General features: G+C 40.8%; 1 protein-coding gene and 1 long non-coding RNA gene across 8 annotated transcripts in view; one reads left to right on the forward strand and one right to left on the reverse strand.

Annotated features, from left to right (window-relative positions):
• LOC143521961 (interleukin-31 receptor subunit alpha) overlaps positions 1-25,029 on the reverse strand; it is a 66,021-nt gene that overhangs the window by 15,027 nt on the left and 25,965 nt on the right. For 4 of the 7 annotated variants that reach the window (XR_013132884.1, XM_077015525.1, XM_077015524.1 and 1 more), the window contains 10 exons: positions 18,572-18,673; positions 16,254-16,356; positions 15,744-15,877; positions 15,470-15,612; positions 15,207-15,342; positions 8,607-8,695; positions 5,798-6,008; positions 4,687-4,866; positions 4,428-4,559; positions 4,110-4,262 (listed from right to left, as the gene is read on the reverse strand). Coding sequence is in view for 6 of the 7 variants with exons in the window: in XM_077015522.1 (XP_076871637.1) it covers positions 4,110-4,262; positions 4,428-4,559; positions 4,687-4,866; positions 5,798-6,008; positions 8,607-8,695; positions 15,207-15,342; positions 15,470-15,612; positions 15,744-15,877; positions 16,254-16,356; positions 18,572-18,673 (1,383 nt within the window). In the remaining variant the exon portion in view is untranslated. The remainder of the gene's footprint in view (positions 1-4,109; positions 4,263-4,427; positions 4,560-4,686; positions 4,867-5,797; positions 6,009-8,606; positions 8,696-15,206; positions 15,343-15,469; positions 15,613-15,743; positions 15,878-16,253; positions 16,357-18,571; positions 18,674-25,029) is intronic. The other 3 variants (XM_077015526.1, XM_077015523.1, XM_077015527.1) reach the window with 2 other exon arrangements.
• The window catches only part of LOC143521963 (uncharacterized), a 66,357-nt gene continuing 52,898 nt past the window's right edge, over positions 11,571-25,029 (forward strand). The window contains exons 1-2 of the long non-coding RNA XR_013132885.1: positions 11,571-11,746; positions 11,841-11,922. This is a non-coding gene — a long non-coding RNA (uncharacterized LOC143521963). The remainder of the gene's footprint in view (positions 11,747-11,840; positions 11,923-25,029) is intronic.

Genomic DNA, 25,029 nt, shown 5'->3' on the forward strand with positions numbered 1-25,029 from the left:
TATAGTGGTGCAGAGTTTTCAATAAACTTGTAATTCAGTATGTCTGTGTTTAAATAAACTGTTTTAAGTCGATTCAGCACTCTTTTACTCCATCAGATCGGTATCGGATCAGTATCAGCCGATACTAAGCCTCAGATATCTGAATGGGTATCGAAAGTGAAAACCTTGAATCGGTGCATCCCTAGTCAATATGGGGGGGGGCGCAAAAATATTCTCATCTACTAAAGGGGGGCACGGCAGAAAAAGTTTGGGAACCACTGCTTTAGGCCATTTACTAAAGTAGTCTACCAGTGATATGGTAAATCTACAATCAGGAGCTTTCTCGAATGGACCTATGATGCCCACGGACACCTTTTCCCAAGCAGCAGTTGGTAGGGGAACTGGTTGAAGTGGAGCATTGTGGGTGACAGTTGTTTTGTCATTCTGTTGGCAGGTTGAGCAGTTCTTAATGCATATTTCTATCTGAGAGTCCATTTTGGGTAACCAGTACAACTCCCTGAGGCATTGTTTGGTACGCACAATACCCTGGTGGGTTTCACGGGCTATAACAATGAGTCTTTTCTGCAATGACTCTTGCACAAGTAGTCTATGAGACCCTCTGACTATGCATTCATTCATGACAGCAAGCTCATGGCGAATTGGGGAGTATGGCTGTATGTCAGGATCAAGTGTAGACTTCCGTGATGGCCAGCCTCTCTGTATCTGTGCACGGAGTTTAGTGAGCGCTGGACAGTTATGGCATTCTGAACGAAAGTCTTCCTCGGACACAGCACTCAGGTCAGTGAGTATGAGAGCCACTGACTCGATCTCTTCTGTGTATGCTGTGTCAGTTTCAGGCAGTGGAAGTCTCGACAGGCCGTCAGCAACATGGTTCAGTGACCCTGTTCTATATTTGATGTTGTAGTCAAACTATAGACGAGCAGACCATCGGGCAATGCGAAGACCAACAACACATTTTGTATATGTATCAAACGCATTGCATATGGACACCACACACCTATTAAGCAGAAGGGTGCTATAATTGTCAGAAAAGCATTTCAGGAGACAGAAGGCAGAAACCTGACCCGTGGAACCTGGGACAAGCCACTATCTGAAGAACTCAGATAGGAAGCCATAAGGTTGTTCCAGGAGTATGTACAGCTGGCACAAATTAAATTCCATAGAAGCCTCACACCGTCAGACTGGAAGGGGAAACCTTAGGCTATTACATTCTCAGACAAGTCTTATGGAGCTGTTCTGTACCTTAGATGGGAAACAGACCATGGTATTGACATCAGATTAGTGGAATCCAAGGCCAAGTTAACACCACTAGACCAGAAAGGAGATGCAGTTAAAGCTGAGGTCTGTGGTGCGGTCTTTGCAGCCAGGCTCAGAAAGTACGTAGAGAGGCATAGCCGAATGGAAATTGAGCGCTGGTTCCAACTAGTGGACAGTCAAACAGTGCTGGGAGCCATTCAGAAAGAAAGCTATGGATACCAACAGAATTGGAGAAATCCAAAAGGCTGGTCCAGCTAAAAACTGGTGATGGGTTCCAGGAAGTATCGATGTAGCTGACATTATAACAAGGGGGTCCACTCAAAGATCTGCAAGAGGACAAAAATTGGCAGAATGGACCACTGTTCCTGAAACAGCTTTTGGAGGAAAGGCCTATAAAGTCTGCTGGAGATGTTGCAGCTGATGCAAGAGACAGGTCAATAAGTTGCAAAGGAAGTCATTTTCAGCAGTAATGACAAGAGCTGAAGTCAAAAACTTGGTAGCTGAGTCCAAAAGCAAATGCATTGCTGATTTAACTCATCCTGGTCTTTGCTCAAGTACATTTGAGACTGATCCAAGAGAAAGATTGGGTATACATCTTCTAGAAGAGATACAAGCTGGTACTGTTGTAAAAAAACTTCTAGATGTTTATCCAGACTGATTGGAGTCACTGCCTGGGTGAGGCGAGCTGCCAGTAAGTGGTTAGATCTGAAGAACAAAGACACAAAGCAGTCAAAGTGGGAGGCACTTCCCTTGAATGGGAAACTCAAGGCACCTGTGCTTTCAGTAAGAGAGCATGAAAATGATCTCTGTTTGATGGCTCAGGAAGGAGCGACATTCCCTGACACAACCCTTAATTATGGACCTGTTTGGACCCTATGAGGTAAGGTTATTCTTCAGAAGCAAGTGGCACACAAAAGAGAGGAATGTTTCTGTAGGTGATTGGTTAGCTGATCAAAATGTCTTGAGGGGTCAATTTAAATTGGCCAGAATAATTTGTGTGAATACTGACAAGAAGGGTGTTGTAAGAGATGTTAAGGTGCAAATATTTCCAAGCATGATCAAGATGCTACCAAGCAAAGACTCCGTGAATAAAAGCACTAATACTGTAAAAACAGAAGCCACCGTGGGTGGCGAACGTAAATTGTTACTGGGGTGGTGTAAAATGGACACAAATTAAGTATTATATCGCGAACTATCGATCGCCAGTGGTTGGCGCCAGAACGAACTAGTAACTCATTGAATCATAGATGTGGATCAGAGGTAAATAAACTAGATTTTTCTGCGTGAGATATCGGATGTATGGCGTGAGAGCGTGTGAAGACGGTCAAATGCGTGTGTCTCATACTCAATGCGTGAGAGTTGGCAACCCTGGTAAATGAGAGACTGTGCAGGCTAGCTAGATTATATGCAAGTTATAGTTAGCATTCGAGATGCTATGTTATGCTAAGCTTATTATAAAGCACAGTGAAATGTGTTACCTTGTCTAATATAATTGCTAAAAACAGCTTTGTTTACTGTTAATGCAAAGAAGGATGCATAGTAATCGAAGCATTGTTCTGTTTTGTGTTTTGCATTATGAAGGTTTTCAACCTAATCGTAAATCTAATGCCAAGAAATCCTTCAATAAATGACTCGAGAAGGAAATCGAAACTGGTTTATTGAGTTGTCCCATAAAACCCCTGTAGTTGGCCAAGGCTCTTTTCAAGTTAAAGCAGAGGTTGATGCGGATTTCCGTGTAACTTGACAAACACCTGATTCCAATAAAATAAAATTCCAATAAGATGGAGTGAGATTACTGTCTTTAAAATGAGAGCGCAAAGATAAGGTTAAATCAAGTCAGACACACTGATCCCGATGAACACTTCACTATTTTCAATGCACGTTTCAGTTTTTTGCTCGTTTCTAAAACTTCTGCTTACTTCATGATTACAGTTAAAGATTTTTCATATTTACTATTACTATTGCCAGGTCTAAAATTTTCTTTCTAGCTAAGAGCTGTATGAATTTAATAAATGAATTATCGAGCTCATTAGTTAACACACAGGTGAATAAAAACAAATACAAAAAATGTGATCCCTGGTTTATCAAATTCAAACGATAAGATCTGTAGTTCTGGTCTGACCATGTTCGTGAGCAATTGGTCAAAAAAAGTTAAACTCCATTGGCTGTCAACACAGGCAAGAGGAGCTCATTAGCGTATTACAAAATCCCATTTTTAACACATTTGGGTGGACACAAAAGCACTGTAAAAATGCAGTTTCAGAGCACTTAGAGCTGCGTTTTTACAGAGTTTTAGCTTTCTCTATTAAGAGCAAGGAAACTTTTATACAAAGCTAGGGTGACGTTGTACATCACCCAACGTTGTATATGGTTTGTTTCAGTTTAGTCACGTTTACTTATGTTGTAGTCCAGCTGTGTATTTGTCCTGCGAGTTGGTGTTCAGTTTAAAGTAGCCTACGTGTTCTGTCTTCCCTGTGTCTGATTGTATTGTATGTATTCTATGGTCCTCATTCCTGTTTAATATGGTTCTGTTCCACAGGGTCTTGTATTGCCTTTCATCTTGTGTTTTGGTTCTGTGAGCATGTTCATTGTTATTATGTGCTTATAGTAAAAATAGTCAATTTGAGTTCACTTGGTTTAGTGCCGCGTTCTTATTTGTGTAGTCAGGACCCTGTGTTTGTTCTAGTGTTTACCATGCCACGTAAAAGTAAAGTGCTCCGTGCAGGCACGACACTGCTAGACAGTATGGCTACTTCGGTTAGCCTTGAGTCCCGCTCTCCAGCGCCAGTGCGTCCACCCCCTGATTACGCAACCACCCCAACGTTACAATGATAATATAATGAAACACTCACTTATTTCACTGTGGTCAGTCATGTTGATGTATCGGATAATGTATCCTTGCAAGAAGCCACGCAGATCCATCTCAGACACTGGATTCCATGTAATTACAAAGGAACTGTCGGTAATTTTATAGATGCTCACATTCCCAGGAGCAGCTGATGGTGCTGACAAAAGACAATGTGAATAAATCTGGATAAATTTGTGCAGGGTTGCCATAACGTGGCATAAAACAACTTGACATAACACAACTATAACACAGGTTAATTCCACTCTATTGAATGTGTGAGCAAGATATGTCATGGTCAGGATACACATAAAATGGAACTGACATCCTTCTGAGAGGTAGGCCTGGGTCCTGCCAAAGGTGTGCTCACTGTTGTTGGCATTCTTCAGGTTGCAGGTGTTTTTATATGGCCTGGCATGCAGCAAAAAGTGGTATCTCTTATATGGCTGAAATGATGCTACATATCACAGAAAAGAAAGCCCATGAGAGATAGGAAAGGCTCAGCTCAGCAAAGGCAACACTACATAAAAATGTATAATCCTTAAATGAGGATTAGATTAACTAGAAGGAGGAAGACGAAGTACCATTATGAGTTTTGACTTCATGGTGGCTTTTCTTCTCATAGAAGGACCTGTATTCGGGTTTTTCTCCAGTCTCCCACCATTCTACCAAATAGCAGTGATACTTTTCTGACAGTGAGCTGTTCCACGAAAGATTGAAGCGGTCATTGTTGTTCAAGGTAACATTTAATGTTCCACCCCAATCTGTAGAAAACAAACACATTGTTTTATGCTTGTTTACTGTTGTTTACATTGTTTACTTGCCTTACTGTGGTTTTGCCAAGTACTACTGTTATGATCCTAACTAAAAATTCAAGTAGACATATTCAGGTATACTTGTGCCTCCAAACTATCAGTGGGCATTCACTTTTGAAGGAATTTAAATGATATTTAATGAATGTCTGGAATACATAAATTGGGTGTGAATGGAGGCAAATATTTTATTACTAAACCACCATCCCAATATAACCAGTCAATACCAGAAATAATGAAGTGCTTCAGGATGATGAACACAAATTGTCCATGGCCAGTCTGCAAACTAAGACGTAACCATCTACAATGGATTAATAAGAATTTGGACATAATAATCCTAACCCTAACCCTAGGGTGATATGGCTAAAGAAAGTTTTGAATGGCAACAGATTAGCTATACACTGTGTGATTACTTTATTAGGCACACCTTCTGTACAGGGCTGTACTTAATAGGCTGCAATGCTTCTTTAAAGTCATACTGTGTAGTTGTGTCAATGTATACTGGTCTCTTTCATGAGTAGCCTGATCAATACCAATGAGCAAATTTTAGCTCAGTGTGTTTTAAATTAATTTGCACTGTAAACACGTTAATATTGTTCATTTTTCACTGTTATGAATTCTTACGAATAATTGATATGCATACATAATGGATGCAGATATACATGAATAAAATGTCTAAATAACAACTGCCAGGAGAAACATCACAGACAACAAAACAATCTACCATCAGTTACCTTCTGGGAGAACTGCATTGTTATCCTACAGGCCCAGCAATACAGTGAATTTACTGGCAACTCTGTGTAAGAACCATACAGCCACATGTTTCTAATGAAGTGTCAGGTGACTGACACATAAATCTGATATGGGAATAGGAAAAACATACCACTTTTGTCTTCTATGGCATCTATAACTCTGTGTGCAGCAGGTGAAGGTCCAGCTTGGTTGAGGGCACGAATGCTGATGTTGTAAGCAGAGTAGCACAGAACCAGAGTGACGGCGGGAGATTTGAGGTAGTAAATGTTCTTTACAGCGAGTTCTCCGGAGGCCTTCTGAACAGTTACATTATACTTTTCCACTGCCTCCATGTACACATACTGAAAACAGTAAATAGGTATTAAAGCCAGAATCAATAGTCCACAACAGAATGAAGGCTTATGTGCAGAATACACACATTTGTTATAGGGATAAGAAAAAGTGTGAACTACTTTTTTTTACACATATTTAGACTACTTATTAATTTTAACAACTTAAGATATCACCTATACAGTGATGCAGGATCCCACATTTACAGTATCTGGTTAGGTTATGAGAAGACATATTTATGTATTACAGTCTCTGACATAAGTTCTGTCACTTATCCATGTTGTGGAAACAAAAGCTTATAACCTGACTTTAAATTCGATTGGTTTTAGAAATGACTCATATGAAAGCTGAAACCCTCCCAAATGAGATTTAATTTTACGAAAATAAATTTGCTTTACTGCAGAAATATTGATCATTTAATGAACACAGAAAGGTCGGATTTTGGCAAGACAAAAGTTGTCGCCTTGTCATATAATGCACCCAATCCTAGTTTACAGCCTCACCTGTGCTTACTAATTGATTGGTTAATTAGTGGGTGTGTATATAAAGAACTCCAGCACTCCAGACCTTCACTTGCACTGCAACGTGACCTCTGACAACATGCCAAAAATCCATCCTGCGACCAAAGCCTTTATTATCACGACGTTGAAGACCAAATCCACTGCAGAGGTGGCTGGCACCTTTAATGTGTCTCAGCGTCAAGTACAAAGAATTAAAAAAAGATTTGAAGAGACTGGAGATGTTTTTGACAAGCCCAGGTCCGGCAGACCCCACAAGACAACTGCTCGGGAGTAAATTTTGTTGCTTAGAAAATCCAAAGCCAGTCCCTCTTCCACTGCAGCAGAGCTCCACCAGGCCTGGTCACCTCGTTTGTAGGATTCTGTCTCGAAATGGCCTCCATGGTCGAATCAGTGCCCAGAAGCCAGCACTAAACAAAATGCAGGTAAAAAACTGTGTGGCATTTGCCAAGGCCCACAGCCTACTAAACAAATGGACGCTGGAAAGTGGCAGAAGGTGGATTTCTCAGATGAATCTTCAGTTGAATTACACCACAGCCGCTGAAAATACTGCAGGAGACCTACTGGAGCCCGTATGGATCCAAGATTCACCCAGAAAACAGTCAAGTTTGGTGGTGGAAAGATCATGGTCTGGGGTTACATTCAGTATGGGGGTGTGCGAAACATTTGCAAGATGGAAGGCAATATCAATAGCCTAAAATATCAAGAAATATTAGCTACATCTTACATTCCCAATCATAAAAGGGGTCAAATTTTGCAGGAGGATGGTGCTCCATCTCATAGATCCATCTCTACATCAAAGTTCCTCAAGGCGAAGATGATCAAGGTGCTCCAGGACTGGCCAGCCCAGTCACCAGACATGAACATCATTGAGCATGTTTGGGGTAGGATGAAAGAGGAAGCTTGGAGGACAAAAACAAAGAATTTTGATGAACTCTGGGAGGCATGTAAGACTGCATTCTTTGCTATTCCTGATGACTTCATCAATAAATTGTATGAATCATTGTCGAACCGCATGGATGCGGTCCTTCAAGCTCGTGGAAGTCACACAAAATATTAAATATGGCTCTAATAGCACCACATCATTCACCAGTGTTATGAAGCATATATTTGTATATGAAGTGAATTATTTGTTTGATTTTCACCTTACTTTCTGTGGGCGACAACTTTTGTCTTGCCAAAATCTGACCTTTATATGTTCATTAAATGATCAATATTTCTGCAGTAAAGCAAATTTATTTTTGTAAATTAAATCTCATTTGGGAGGGTTTCAGCTTTCATATTTCTAAAACCAATCTATGAATTTAAAGTCAGGTAATAAGCTTTTGTTTCCACGACATGGATAAGTGACAGAACTTATGTCAGGGACTGTAGATGTTTACAGCTTACATGTTGATTACAGTTAATTAGCTTTTTTTGAATAATTTTTTCAATTATTTAAAAACTTTCTTTATACTGTACATATTTAAAATTTGTCAATTATCCACATAATAAAAATGCAACAATAAAAACAATATCTAAATACATGGAAATGAATGATCTCCATGAAAATCTACATGAAGCTAGTTAAATAGATTGAATTGTCAATCCAGACAAAAACTGTCACATTTTCCAGTTTGTCTGCTGTCTGTATCTCTACTGTCTGTATTTGTCTCGTCTTTCTGTCTTTCTCTGTTGTTATATGTTGTATATGTTTTAGTGTATTTCTCTCTACTCTTCCCTTAGTAATTTGTTCTTCACTGTTGTGGGTAAGGTTGTTGGAGATATAAGCAGTTGGCAAGATGGAGATTTTCTTAAGGAATCCATCTTCAACACAATTGGTAACATCATATTTAACTCCAATGAATGACTTAAGAGATTATAAATTTCTGAATAAGAGATTATTTTAAAGAGACATGCAAGCACTGAGAAAATTTTAAAACAATCAATCATATACTAGGAACCAGAGAAAAACAACAAAATGCCTCAAAAAGAGGGAGTGGGAAGTTTTGGAAGGAGTTACATGGTCAGATTCATAACTAGATGCTTAGTCTCCAGCAAGCAAAAACTGAGGAGGCTGAAGAGAAATAGGGTAGTGACGGTAAACAATACCTCCCATTTCATGACTACTGTCCTCTGTCCTGTGTGGATAGCCTGAGACTGAACTGAGACTTTTTTTATGTCTGGTGTGTATACCAATTCTGTTATGAGAACAAGAAAAGAAGATAACCTCAAGAATTTCCAAGCTCAAGAAATGTATTAAACAGAAGGAATTCACTAAGTTTCTAAGTTTTTTGATTCAGAGTGTTAACAGTGAATTAGTCATTCTACATATATTGTATGGACAAAGGTATTTGGACACACCTGTTAATGAGCCATTCAGTCTGCTTTTACAAACATTCGTGAAAGAATGTCTATTGTATTAGCTTTTGTGTTGCAGGTCCTTATAGTTTCCTTCTGGATTCTTATCACATTCTAGTCCAGATTCCGGATCCAGAACAGGAAGAGACCTTTTGGGAGGCCTTCTGAAAACTTTTGGTAAGACTTTGAAAGACTCTTGGAGACTTGGGAGAATTGAGAGCTTGAGCAGCTTCTTTGTTAGCTTTTTCATCAAATGTGTTGCTATGTTTGTTCTGCTATTGTGCTGTGTTGTCTATTTAGTGTGCTATATATTGAAGCCTGAGAGTGTTAGAATACCAGCCAAAATAATTCCATAATGCCGTTTCTGAATACCGTTCATGAATGTTTAGACTTTGCTTTGTCTTACGGGGAGTGACTGGCTTTATGTTGGGGTTTGGGTTGTATATTGTGTGTAAGGGTGTTAGTGTGGGACTGTAAGGACTTATTTTGGTGAGCTTAGTTTCTGTTGCTCATTTTTTATATTTCTTCCTTCCTATACTGTATATTCCACAATCATCTATGAGTACCGGTAATATTATTGAAAAGTGAAAGCATTTAAGCATTTAAGATCACATATAAAGTGGGGTCACCAAGTGCTGAGGGGCATAGTGTGTAAAAGTTGCCAATACTCTGCTGGCTCAAGAACTGCAGAGTTGCAAATCTCTAGTGGCATTACTGTCACCATACCAGGAGCTTCATGGCCTGTGTTTTCATGACCAAGCAGCTACATAGAAACCTTACATCACCAAGTACTATGCCAAGCGTCAGAAGGAGGAAAGCACATTGCCACTGGACTCAGGAGCAGTGAAAATGTGTTCTATAATGTGAAGAATCACGCTTCTCTATCTGGCAATCTGATGGATGAACATATGTTTGGCAAATGTCAAATTACCTGCCTGATTGCATTATGCTAAATGTAAAGTTTTGCAGAGGAAGGGTAGTGCTATGGGGTTGTTTTTTAGGCCCATTAGTTCCAGTGAGGCAAAATCTTAATGCTTCAGCATACCAAGACATTTTAGACAATTACATGATTCCAACTTTGTAGGAACAATTTGGGGAAGGCCATTTTCTCTTCCAGTATAACTGTGACCCAGTGCATAAAGCAAGATCCATACAGATTAGTGCTGTAACAATACATCGATCTGTATCGATGCATCGATACAAACAATGAATGATACGCTGCATGGATTTGACGCAAAAACAATGTTTTTTCACGTGCGTTTAAACCTTATTTGCATAGTTCCCCTCTGTGCTATGCTAAGCTGCAGCAGTATGCAGCAGCTGTAGCTGGTGGTAACACGCTGCTGTTTGCCGAGCACGTTTGTGTTAAGTGTTAAACAATGCAGGAGCCCTCTGCAAGTCGCTCGAGCTTGAGCAATCAAGAAAATGAGAGACACTCTCCTGTTGGATACAAATCATGGGTGTGGAAGCACTTCGGTTTCAGAAAAAAAGGTGGACAGACAGACAAGGCATTTGCCATCTGCAAGGTCTGTAAGTATGAATTAATGTACTCAGGTAATACCACAAACTTGTCCGTTCACCTAAAAAGGCGGCATGGAATTGCTGAAGAAAATGTGTGCAGCACATGAGACACTCCCGCATCGTCTTTGACCACTTTTTTTCCTGAAAAATTAAGCCACACTTCCAGAAGAGCTGTAAAAATTACCTCTGCCATTTCATATTTTATTTGCAAGGATATGCGACCCTACAACGTGGTAGAAAACGAGGGCTTTCGTGATTTGCTGCATACACTGGAACCGAAATACAACATTCCCTCTCGACAACACTTCAGTGAGAGCTGCATACCTAAACTGTATGAAGAAGTCCAAAAGGCCATAAAGTGCGAGTTAACTTGTAAAGCTGGTTTGTGACAACAACTGTTGTAAAAAGCGCTATATAAATAAAATTTGATTGATGATTGATTGAATGGATGCAGGGCGAGTCGCAATTACAACAGACGGCTGGACGTCCTGTGCAACAGAAGCGTATGTAACGATCACCTGTCATTTCATTGACGCTGAATGGCAAATGAAGAATTACGTTCTTCAAACGCGCATTTTGAATGACACACACACAGGAGTAAATATTGGCACAATGCTGAGAGCAGCATGTGAAGAGTGGAATATACAGGACAAAAAACCTGCTCTTGTGACCGATAATGCCAGCAACATGTCCATAGTCTATCTCCACACATTAAATGCTTTGCGCATACAATTAACCTAACACAGAAAGGCTTGAAATGTGCCGGCGCAGTAAGGCTGTTAGGGCGAGTGAGACGGATTGTGGCTTTTTTCCACCGCAGCACGGTAGCTACTGCCGTTTTCAAGGAAAAGCAGAGATTGAGCGAACTTCCCAAGCACAAGCTAAAACACGACGTGGTGACTCGTTGGAATAGTTTGTTCGACATGCTGGAGAGGTTTTTGGAACAGCAAGCTGCAGTGTGTGCTTCACTTCTAGACAGAAAACTAAGAAAAGGCGCAAGTGACATGCACACACTCAGTGAAGATGACATCACTACCGCGGAAGAAATGGTCAAGCTTCTCGGACCAGTGAAAGCTGCCACCACCGTAATGTGTGAGGAAGAGCAGCCCACTGTATCAGTCATTGCACCATTTCAAGCTAAATTGTTGGATCATTTAAAAGCTGCCAGTGAAGACCTCACACTGATCACAGAAATGAAAGAAACCATGAAAAGGGAGCTTGAACAGCGCTATGTGGATGTGCAGCATGTTCTACACAAAGCATCTGCTTTAGACCCAAGGTTCAAAAAGCTACCTTTTTTGAGAGAAGAGGAGAGAGATGCAACCTTCCAGTGCCTTATCAAAGAGGTCTTACAGCAGCTGAACCAAAAAGTAAGAATCTACTTGTAGTGTTCTACTTAAAATCATATAAAAATATATATCACTTCATTTCCCTTTGCTAGAATATGTTTGCATGTGTCTACAGGATGACACAGTAACACAGGACGAGGAAACTCCTCCTGCTTGTGGCCAGGCTACAAATGAGCCTCAAGTTGAAATCACTGAAGGTGTGTGTGTGTGTGTGTGTGTGCGCGTGTTTTAAATACAGTTGATTCAAACACAGTAATATATCCAGGATAACTGTTTTTATGTTTTGTGTTGTTCTAGAGCAGGGGTCTCCAACCTTTTTGAAACTGGGAGCTACTTCTTGGATACCAATTATTGCGGAGGGCTACCAGCTTAGTACGTGAACGAAAGTTGCGTGTGCGAGTGTCAATTGCTAAGCGGGAAGACCGCTAGCAACTGCGGACAATCTATATTAGTAGCGAAAACATGATGTGGCGACTCATGACGTGGGTGACCCCTGGTTTATTCAATATTGACGGCAGCCTAACTTTTTGATTGACAGCTAATTGAGCAATAGAACACGAGAGGGAGTGTGTTATCGTGAATATATGTACATGCCGTTACTTGACAACGCGTCCGCGGAGTGATACAGAGAATGAGAATACCGTGCTGTTACACACATATCTGCAGGGTTAGAACACTTCTCAACCAGTCGGATTATGAACTAACAATTGTATAATTGGCGAATAATCATTTAGTGTTAGAAGGGGAGGGACAACTGTGAATTTTGATTGGACATAAATTTAAGTAGATTTCTCGATGGGACCAATTAGGTTTACAAATTTATATGTAATTCATTGGCCCTTTGGCGAGCTACTCGGAAAGGGGTGGCGAGCTACTGGTAGCTCGCGAGCGACGTGTTTGAGATCCCTGTTCTAGAGCATGTTCCTCCTTCTAAGAAGCTTATGACACTAGAAGCTCTCCAGAGACCTAGCCCAAGCTGAGGTTGTAAAGTATAGAGAGACTGCATCTTTGAACCTAGGTGGTAATGTGTTAGAGTGGTGGAAAACACATCAGTCTGAGTTTCCTGTCCTGGCAGGAAAATCTGTGGTTATGTAACGTAGCTCGCGCTACGGAGTGAGGAGGCGGACACAAACGCTGAGGAGAGCGAGATTTAATAAAGGGAATACCAAACTCAGGGTCAAGGAGGAAAGCATTGGTCAGATCAGAGAGGGAGTCCGAACACGAAACACGGAGAGACATGACAGAACGAATACTAGAAACAAAACACGGGTAGAACGCAGAGCAACTGAACCAAACAGAATACACAGGGCGACTGGGCAGCGATAACAAGACGTACTTACAAACAGGATTAACAAGCACGAACACGGCAACACGAAAGCATGAGATCAGGACCACGAATAACAGAATGAACAAAACCACAGATAACCAGACTGGGGAATCACTGGGACTTATAACACTGAACTGAAACAAGGGACAGGTGATAACAATGACACAGGGGCGTGGTAACAAACGAGGAATCACGGAGACAAACGAGCAGGGCGGGATGAACGGAACACAGACACAAGGGAACCCGGAGTGACAGCTAGGAGAGGGGGCGTAGCCATACGTGACAGCATTTGTGAGTTCTTCAAAAAGGAACATATTGTAATCGCATTAAATCGTATAGAACCGAATTGTATCGTATTGTGACAGAATTTGAGATATCGTACATCAGGGGTAATCAACTATATTGTTCCGCGGGCCAAATTTGACAGATAGCTCTGACCAGCGGTCCGGGGGATGGGAGGGGGGGTGGCGAACGTAAGTTGTTGAGCGGTTGGGGGGGGGGGGGGGGGGGGGGGGGGTGGCGAACATAAGTTGTTGGGGGGGGGGGGGGGGGGGGTGGCGTTGAACTTAACACTCGTGACGGAGTGTTTTTTCCAATAGCGCTGGAATAAATGCTCCGGTTTAAAATTAATTCTAAAATTAAGAAATATTTTTAACAATTTATTCTGGGTCCAGATGGGATGGCATTTGGGGGGGGGGTGGCGAACATTAGTTGTTTGGGGGGGGGGGGGGGGGTGGCGTTGAACGTAACACTCGTGAAGGAGTGTTTTTTCCAATAGCGCTGAAATAAATGCTCCGGTTTAAAATTAATTCTCCCGTCAAAATTAAGAAATATTTTTAACAATTTATTCTGGGTCCAGATGGGATGGCATTTGGGTCCGTATACAGTTAATCAGGAATGAGATTGGGTCCGGACAGGACTGCGTTCGGGTCCGGATCCGGACCGCGGTCCACGTGTTGGTGACCTCTGTCATTATCGCATCGTTGACTAAAATAATTGTATCGTATCGTAATGAATCTTGTGATTTACACCCCTAATACAGATGATATGGTTGAGAAAGTTTGGTGTGGAAGACCATGACTAACCCACACGGAGTACTGACTTCAACCCCATTGAACACCTTTGGAATGAACTAAAACTGAAGTTGTGAGCTAGGCCCTCACATTCAAGGTCTAATTTAACTATGTAACACCTTTTACAAGACAAAGTCACAAAGCAGCATTACACATTTCTGAATTCAAGCCCACAGTGAGCAAGTGAAAGGCAACAGTGACAAAGAAATCTTGAGAAGAACCAAGACTCAAAAACTAAACATCAGTTTGTGAGCTCAGATGATGGCAAATCATCCCACAAATTGAATCCAAAATCTTGTAAAAAACCTTTTCAGAAGAGCTGAAGCAATTATAGATCCAAAGCAGGGATCAACTCCATATTAATTTCCTGGTACAGCTGAATCTGCTCATAGCCTGAACATATTTTTGGACAGCAAGTTGTCATTCTCAAATCATGTTTCAAATTACTCTGAACCTCAAGTATGGCTTGGATTAAAACATGATGCTTCAAGTCTCATAGAAGACAATAATCAAGATTATTCTCTGTCGTGGATCCCAGAGGGTGGAATGAACTTCCACAGACTGTGCAGAGCTGTCGCTTATTGTCTTCAAATGCAGTCTGAAGACTCATGTATTTGAGGAATATTTAAATGACTTGGGTAACTGTAACTGTAGCACATATTGTTTGATATTATTTATTATTGCATTTATCATTGTCAAGTATAGAACTTATTTTGCACTTCTAGTTATCAGCCTTGATTTTCAATAGTATTCTACTTCAACAGCGTCTTGAACTCCAACCTACTGTACTTGATAGGAAACATTCTATGAGTAAATCACAAAGCACTTTTGTAAATCACTCATGATAAGAGCATCTGCTAAATTCCAGAAATGTAAATCTAAATGTAAAATATAATGTAATGCCTGTGCATTCAGAATTGAATGTCATAAAGGCTCCTGTAGGTGTAATATGTAGGTGTCCCAATACATTTGTCCATATAGGGTGCTCTTAAGTGACTGAATGTTCAATGAACATTTTAAATTTACAATTTGAAAACATTGTCACTTGAAAGCTTGTAAAGTGAGGTGGCCATGACTTTACCTTGTGGAACACTGATGACATTACTCAAGGGACAGTGAGGACACTGTTGAGTGACAACACACTGTATTTGCATTTCATATGACAGGGAGGATGTAAGATTCCCCACAATACAATCCTTGCTGTTCTGTGACTCCACCTATACCATAAGAAATAAAAACACAAAGCATTCAAGCTTATGTAGGAGCAGAGTTGTTTCTTGTTTTCTACAAAACAAAATATAGACTAGCACTCTCAACTCATAGATGCATACAGGTTGTATGTACCTGTTTCCACTTTGTGGTATTGCGCTCCCTGTATTTCAAAGAGTACTGCTTTACATTACGATCCGTGTCATTCCACTCAGTTGTAACACTCATTTGGCCAGAACTTCGCTTGAAATTCACGTTCTTAGGTGGACCACAATATACTAATATACAAGAAACCAAAATAATTATAATAGTTATAAAACTGGCAAACACAAGCACTATACAGTGTTACATAATATTTTATTCATGTTCAAATCCTAGTTAATTCTACTTTTAGAAAAAAAGAATTTACTCATTAGGTCAGGAGAACTGCTGAACTTTGCAAAGGTGCATCTTTTATGATCAATGCTCTCTGCAATAGCATATATCGTCACATTTCTTTTATTGCTCAGATGAAATGAAGGTTTTTGAGGTTTACAGGATCTCCTGAAAGAGAAAATAAAATGGAATTATTAAAAAAAATGACACTTGATGCAGCAATCAGTGCCTTTTGAAAGTTTTTTTTGTAATCATTAAGCAAATCACTCCTGCCAATTGTGCATTTTCATTGACAGAAAGTCAACTACAACCTTTTTATAATTTGCATAATTTTATAATTTTGCTCCATTATTTTGTGATGTCAATCAATCAAGCTAAACACACATAACAGAAGACCAAATGAGAATTCAAGGAAGCCCCTCATAGAAGGCCACCCTCCCCCATGTACAAAATGTAGAACATACACCCAAGTGGCTTCAAATATTTGTCTGTAAAGTTTATTAATGTGCTTATTTTCCAAACCTAAATACTAATATCAACTTACTCATTACTGACTAAGAGAACATATTCGTTGTATCCCTCAACATTCCACAGGCAGGTGTACACAACAGTAGGCCCAGCTCTCCCAGAGCATTCCAAACTATTAGCTTCAGTGATTAAAAAAAGAAACAAATCTTAGTGACATGCATACATACAAAGACATTAACTTTATTGAAATGTAGCCTGACTTATGCATATACAAAACATATAGAATTATAATGATCTTATTATATAATGATCTAATGATTATAATGATCTAATAGTTTTTTTTTGCCTAAATTCGATCAATACTAAGCCAACCTCTGATGGCAGGCTCTAATGATTATATAATTCTACACACTAATGAATCATCATTTCTACCATAATTCTAAAGACAAATTGTGACCAAAATTAAAAATACAATAGAATGCTGATAGCATAGCATTTCAGCACATTTACATTTCTAATAAAACCAAATAAGCATGTCCAAGAAGTAATTTTTTATTTTCAGTGAGCATATTAGTGTGAGGTTTGAGAGTCGGAATATCTAGATGAAAGCAGGCTTTGGCTTATAACGTTAATTAAACACAGACACAAATAGCAAATAACAACCACTATGACCGAACATAAACTGGTACTGTTTATGGTACTGTACTGACTGGGCCCCACGAGTTGATCACAAAATACTTTAAAGATTAATACCAGTTATTTTGTAAGCTACTTGTATTTAGTATTCCCATAGTATGGTTTGCTTTTGTTGCATACTGGATACTCAACAATACTGAGTGCAGTATGCAATACAGTAGAACCCCGTAACTCAACGCTAATTAGTTCCGGAAGGAGCATAAGGAAACGAGGCAGTGGAGTTCCGAATCAATTTTCCCCATAAGAAATAACTGAAAATGGATTAATCTGTTCTCAACCATTGAATTCCAGTGCTTATTCCGTCACACAAATGCCTTTTTCATAGTTCTCTATTATCGCCTTATTCAACTCTTGTTGTTCTTAGTTTTCTTCTTTTGCTTTTCTCCCATGTTTTTGTCTAAAACAGTACAGCAAAATACAAAAAAAATACAGCAAAAGCTTGGAGCACAGCCTCAGAATGGTTCAAAACCCATTGTACAACAGAAAAGCCTAGGTGTCAATATTGATTCGGATCATTTGACACGCACATATGCAATGCTCTAAACAGTCTATAAAAAAACTACAACTTGTACAAAATGCTGTAGCTAGAGTCCTAACTAATGCTAGAAATTTTGTTCATATTAGTCCCACTCTCACAGCATTACACTGGCTTCCGATTAAATATCGAATTGATTTGAAATTCTTCTGTTGACTTATAAGGCATTAAATGTTCTTGCTCCACAATATCAATGAACTCATTGCTTACTACAACCAATCTCGCCCTTTGCACTCCCAAAATGCTGGATTTCTCTTATTTCCAAAAATTAGTAAGACTACAGGCAGAGGCAGAGCTTTCTCCTTTAAAGCCCCTCAGTTATGGAATAGCCTTCCAGCTCTGATCCGAGATTCTGACACACTTCCAATCTTTAAATCCAGACTTAAGACTCACCTATTTAATCAAGCCTTCAGTTAACATTCCCCTTGTGAAGGTGTGGGGCTCGGGGGCCCCCAGACGTTGAGACTTCTGGTAATCTGAGATGTTGATACTGTCATCCAGCTGTGTCATAGCATCACTCTAGTTGTGACAATGACTTGGCAGGAAAGCAATGTCTCAGCGAGCCCTCATGACTGTGGTCACCTCTGAACTCCTCCCTTTAGTTATGTTGCTATAGATTAGCTTGCCGGAGCCACATGCTAATCACTGGCACGTGAGCTATGTAAATCAATGGTTGTTTAAATTGATGTCCACAATGGTCTGGCTTGTCAGGGGATGTGGTGATGCTGGGGTTGGATGTTCCATTGCCGCAAGAGGACGTGCTGATGCTAGCTCCTACCTGAGGCCCAACATCTGCACTGAAGGGACTGTGACTACTTGGCTGGGGAACTACAACCACAACTATAACTATAGAACTACTTTTGGACCACAAATACAGACTTGTGCTAGGGGGCCGCCCAATGGAGGATGGGTTCCCTTTTGAGTCTTGGTCCTCCCGAGGTTTCTTCCTAATCCCCACCATCATAGGGAGTTTTTCCTCGCCACTGTCGCCTTTGGCTTGCTCATTAGGGATCTGGACCCATACAATTGTAAAGCTGCTTTGTGACAACATGTGTTGTAAAAGGCTCTATATAAATAAACTTGACTGAGTTTAGTAGGCCATTTCAAATATAGAACATATACACACATGGACAAGATAGATGTAAACACACACAACGACACACCTGAGGGAGGAGTGAGGGGCTGTACGGTGACAACTAGCAAAGCATTACCTTCAGTGTTGCACTGTTTCTCACACAAGCTTATGTTTCCGCACGTGCACATCACTAGAAAATGACAAGAAAATAACAAGGGGTCAAATGATCTACACAGCTTAATACAATGTTAACTAGTTCCTATCTTGAATATGGCACTGTTCTTTTAAATGATACAAAGGCACAGGATTGTTGAAAGGCTTGCATACAGCATAATCTAACCTGCTTTATTATTAATCCATGTTTATATATAACCTGGACAGTTTAAACATAACACTCTACTGTGAAAAATGTTATTATTTATATATAATTAAATTATTAATTAATCTAATGAAAAGTCTCAGAATTCAAATACATAACAGGAAAGAGGCACACACAAAGAGAAGATACAGCAAGTATCTAAAAAACATTACATTACAAAACGTTACTTTTTAGACAAAGATCCAGACTTAGAAGCTTGTGCCAGTGTCCTGCCTCCCTCACCAGTGTTAAAATGCCATTTTTCAGTAATAACAACCTTCCAAAACATTAACAGAAGAACAAAATTGCACACAAAAAACAAAAAATATCACCTGAAATATATCTTAATGCTCTCGACTAGTTTATGAAACATGAGTGTAGAAGAAAGCGAAGCGTGTTTATTAATAATAATAATAATAATAATAATAATAATAATAATTTCCACTTATATATTGCCTTTCAAAATACCCAAGGACGCTTTACAGAGAAATACAAAAAAGAACAGACAAGAACAAAACAGACAAAAATAATTAAAAAAAAACAATAGAAAGAAAAACAAATCCCATAGAACAGACCCAAGTTGCGGAAGTTGTGAGAAAATGTTGATTAAATAGATGGGTCTTTAGTTGAGCCTTGAATGTGTTAAGAGATGGTAAGAGATGGAGGGAGAGGGGAAGAGAGTTCCAGAGGGTCAGAGCCGCCACACTAAAAGATCGATCACCCATGGTGCTCAACTTGAATCTGGGAACAACTAAGAGTCCAGTGTCAGATGACCGAAGCCGGCGAGTAGGGACATAGCGGTGCAAAAGATTAGCCAGATATATGGGAGCCAAACCAGAGAGTGCTTTAAAAGTAAGTACTAGAATCTTGTACTGGATACGGAGATTTATCGGCAGCCAATGAAGATGCTCTAGGACAGGTGTTATATGGTCGTACTTCCTTGACTGGGTCAGAACACAAGCAGAAGCATTCTGAACAGTCTGAAGGGACCGAAGAGACTCAGGGCGTACTCACACTAGGCTCTGTGATCCGGGCCCGGGCACGGTTGCCTGCCGAAGCACGGTTCGTTTGGCTAGTGTGAGCGCTCCAACCGTGCCCGGGCCCGGATCAGTTAACCGTGCTCGGGCCCGCTTTGAAGAGGTGGGCCAGGGCACGATTCATGTGGACTCGGGCACGGTTCGCTTCTAGTGTGAGCGCTATCCGTGCCCGGGCCCGCTTGGTGCCTCGTCTGATTGGTTCATTTCGCTGGAACTCAAACATGACATCAGTGATGCGACGCTCACGTTAAACAGTCATAGCGGCAAAGCGATTAGCAGACAATCGTTGTGTTAAATTATCGATAAATCTGTGCTTGCACCGTGTTTCTGCACTCCCAAAACGACTCCAAAAATACAATAAAAAGAGAATCATGAACTCTATAGTGTTGTGCGAGCGCGCTTTTTTCCAAATAAAGCGGCGTTGTGATGACGTAAGCGTGCTCGGGCCGGGTTGCTGAAGCGAGTGTGAGTGCAGGCCAGCGGGGGAGTGGGGAGGGGGGGTAACCGGGCCCCAGCACGGAACCAGCAAACCGTGCCTAGTGTGAGTACGCCCTTAGAGGGGAGACCATAGAAGAGAGAGTTGCAGTAACCTAGTTTGGAAGTGATGGGAGCGTGAACCAAGGTTTCAGTAGATTTAGGAGACAGAAATGAATGTAGGTGGGAGATATTGCGGAGTTGGAGGAAGGAAGATACATTTAGTGATGGATGGGGGTGGGAAGGGGGCATGAGGTAAAGCTTTGCGTCATCAGCATAAAGATGGTATTTCAATCCGTACTGTCGTAACAACTCACCGAGTGGCAGAATATAAAGGGTAAAGAGCAATGGTCTGAGCCCTGCGGAACACCCTGAGCAACCGGAGCTAAATCGGATTTACAATTACCCAAGTGTATGAACTGACGTCTATCCGAAAGGTATGAAGTGAAGCAAGAAATAACAGTACCAGAAAACCCAAGATCACAGAGCCGTTAGAGCCGTATTGCATGATTGACTGTATCAAAGGCAGCAGTGAGATCGAGGAGTAAAAGAAGAGAAGCATAGCCATTATCAGAGGAGAGAAGAAGGTCATATAACACATAAACAAGAGTGGTCTCAGTGCTGTGCCGGGAACGGAAACCAGACCAGAAAGTATCAAAAAGATCATTGGAAGACATGTACAGAAGTAGTTGGGAGGCCACCACACATTCAAGGACCTTTGAGAGAAATGGTAGATTATATATTGGGCAATAATTATTTAGAATAGTAGTGTCAAGATTCTGTTTTTTGATAACCGGAGTAAAGACAGATGTCTTTAATTCTAACGGAACGTGACCAGAAACAAGGGAAAGATTAACAAGATGACAGATAGAGGAGGATAGAGAAGAAACACCCTGTTTAAGCAGAGATGTAGGTATAGGATGGAGAATGCAGGTAGTAGACTTAGAACTGGCGTGGAGTTTAATTATATGATCAGAGTTAACTAAAGAAAAAGTGGAGAATGACAGAGAGGGCGAGGCAGTCATCTGGAAGGAAGTGGAGAAAGAAGAACTACGTGATTGATCCTTCAGCAAATACTGGTAGATAACAGACTTTGTTAGTGAAAAAACTAAGAAATTCGTTACATTGATCAGATGTAGGGGCCAGAGGAGATTAAGGGGGATGCAGTAGATGGGCAGTCATGGCCTGGTGGTTAGGGAACTGGTCTTGTGACCGGAGGGTCGTGGGTTCGATCCCCAGACCTGAGGCCATGACTGAGGTGCCCCTGAGCAAGGCCCTTAACCCTCAATTGCTCACTTGTATAAAAATGAGATAAAAATGTAAGTCGCTCTGGATAAGGGTGTCTGCCATATGCCATAAATGTAAATGTAGATTATTAACAATTGTAAATAGCTGCTTGGGGTCAGAACCAGAGTTATTTATTGCAGACGTGTAGTATAGAGCACAGGCTGAGTTTAAGGCATCCTTATATTTGGTCAAGTGGTCAATATAAGCCTGGTGACGAACAAGCAAACCAGTTTTCTTATATAGCCGCTCAAGACGCCTGCCCGTAGTCTTTAGAACATGTAGGTCAGGTGTGAACCAGGGTGATACATAGGTGGAGGGAACATATCGAGTTATTACAGGTGCTAAGGAGTTCAGAGTGTCAGAAAGGGAGTGATGGTAGACAGATAGGGCAGTGTCAAGATTGAGAATAGAGGGAATGACAGGAAAAGGAGATGACTTTATGGCAGAGAAGAACACAAGAGTTTACAGATTTAAGATTATGGTAGGTGAGAAGTGTTTTGGAGGAAGGAGGCAGAGTGCTAGGAGAGAGACATGAAGTGATAAACAGATGGTCAGATACCCTCGTGTCATGTCCCACCACATTGGTAATAGTTCCAGGAGTGGAACAAATTAAATCCAAGATATGACCATGTTTATGGTTTGGAAAATCAACAAGCTGATGCAACTCAACAGTTTAACAGTGATGAGAAGTCAAGAGAACCAGATGAGACAGAGTCAATATGGATGTGTCTCCAAGGGTAACCAGAGAATTTGATAAAGGACTGAGAGTAGAAAGGATTTCACCAAGTTCTTGCAAGAAGTCAGAGACAGAGCTGTTAGGGGGGCGGTAAACTAACAAAAATACAGATGAGTTGTAACCAGATGTTTTACCTGCCATGCATTCACAGTGAACCGTTTCCTGAATCGTAATTTCACTGAAAGTATACTTGTTATTAAATATGACTGCTAAATCTCTGCCACGACCACACAGTTTGGGGGCAGAGAGATGTTCAAACCCAGGCGGGGCACCAGCATTTAAATAGTAGTAATAATGCTGTAACTGCCAGGTTTCAGGTGTCAGCAGGAGGAAATTGAGGCGATGCTGACCAATGAGGTCATTGATAAGGGCAGCTTTGTCAGTCATGGAACAACAGTTGAACAGACCCAGTTTGAGCAGGCGAGGATGGACAGATGAAGGGCGGAGAGTAGTAGGAAAAACCTGGGACCGCGGGACCTCTCTCAGGGCTCGAGGGTCCACTCCGCGTTGAGGCGTCGACGGACCGAGCTTGGGGAGACGAACAGACCTGAAGACCACAGGAATGCTGGAGACAGAGGATCGATGCACTAGAGAGCGATGTCTGGATCCACAGTGAATGTAACGAGGCTGATGGGTGATACCAGCGGTAGGTAGTGGAGACAAGTCATGATGGAAAACGAAGATTGTAATGTTCACTCAGGAAGTAAACTCGCTGGAAATCCTCGGCAGCACTCGAAAACCAGCATAACAACCAGAACTGTTAGCACTGAGACCAACATAGTAGCCACAATGGCAATAGCGGAAAAGCTAATGCATCCGCTGCGTTAGCCCATGTTACTGACCAGAACCACAGGCTGACAATCAGTGATAAGTATCACCAATCACAGACTGGTAAGAAACAATAAACAGATAGAGATGGGAAAACTCACTCATGCATGTCGAATCACAGGGGACTGATGACGGCACACATAGAGCTCGCAGGTAAACACAAAGCCGCCGGCTAAGCAAAGTGGGTAGTTGCAGTAATTTCAGTGAGTTTACGCGACTCAGAATAGATCCACCAAAAGCAATCCTTGTTTAATCCAGAGATGTGAGGGTACAGAGCAGGACAATGAGGTAGTTTAATGATCACAAAATAAAGAAATAAAGAAAATAAGCAAAAAGAGGTGAGAGGAGCGGCAGCACAGACGCGCACAGCGTACCCTTCACCCGGAAGTGCAATTTATTTGTAGCTCAAATAAAGATAAAACATCTGGACAGTAGCATGAGCACAAGCATCTCTCAAGGCTTTTTAGCAATATGGGTGCAATCTAAGAAGCACTAGAGGAGAGTACCTATGGGCTTAAGAAATGGACAAATAACGAGGGGTGAACAAGAAACAGGTGTGAATAAGATAATAATAAGACAGCAGGTGGAAGAGCCTTTTCTTTTAAAGCTCCACAACTGTGGAATAATCTTCCTGCCTTTATTCGGGACTCAGACACAGTCTCAATGTTTAAAACTCAACTAAAGACTTATCTGTTTAGTTTGGCCTTTGAATAATCTGTTACATATTTACCACATCACATATCTTTCTTCTCCGAGGTTCACTTGGGGAGTAACACTGCAGTTGGAGCCTACAATACCAGTATCATCGCTCCGACACGGAATGAAAACCTGGCATTCATCACAAGACATTTACATTGACAATATCAACACCCAGAACTTTCATTCTAGTTACCTTATACTTAGCCTGATTGTGTGATTTGTTTGTAACTTGTGTATTCGTCTGCACAATTTCGACAATTTGTTTTTGTGTAATTTGTGTGTTAACGGGCCGCCCGATGGAGGATGGGTTCCCTTTTGAGTCTTGGTCCTCCCAAGGTTTCTTCCTAATCCTCCCCAACAAGGGAGTTTTTCCTTGCCACTGTCGCCTTTGGCTTGCTCATTAGGGATTTGGACCCATAGTATTGTTAACCTTGTAAATCCTGTAAAGCGCTTTGTGACAACATATGTTGTGAAAAGCGCTATACAAATATATTTGATTTGATTTGATAATAAACTGGTACACCGATCAAACACTCATGGCACAATACACTCATGGCACAATACATCATTGATGTATACATCAATGAACAAGTTCACAACATCTATCAAAAACAAATCTATTGAATTCTACACAATCTGGACAGTACTCAGTAACCTCAATGAGACCTCAAACAGCCGGCAGTTTAAAAAAAGCAACCAAACATAAACAGCAGTCAATTACCCCATACAACCATAACTATGCCACATATCTGCAAGCATCTTCACAAATTCTTTCATCTGTATGTCCTAATATCCAAACACACATGCATGTACACAGAGACAAATCTAAAGGACATTGATGTTGTAAAGTGTCAGGCTCGGGATTTCACCAGAAGATGGCAGTAGACTTTAAAAAAAGCTATTTTATATTTAAACTCCAGAGCAACTTCTAGTCCGGAAAATACGGTAGGCAATTCTACACTGTGCTATCAGGACTGATGTTTGAATATGAAGATTAAATTCTCTCTCATTATTATTGAAATGGTTATGTGAACTATGTGTTCCATATTAATAGTTGCATATTATTGATCATATTTTCCCCGTTTTACTATGTTATTCACTTAAGAGACTAATATCACATCTCTTTT

This window comes from Brachyhypopomus gauderio, chromosome 8, assembly GCF_052324685.1.
Source record: "Brachyhypopomus gauderio isolate BG-103 chromosome 8, BGAUD_0.2, whole genome shotgun sequence".
Taxonomy (NCBI): Eukaryota; Metazoa; Chordata; class Actinopteri; order Gymnotiformes; family Hypopomidae; genus Brachyhypopomus; species Brachyhypopomus gauderio.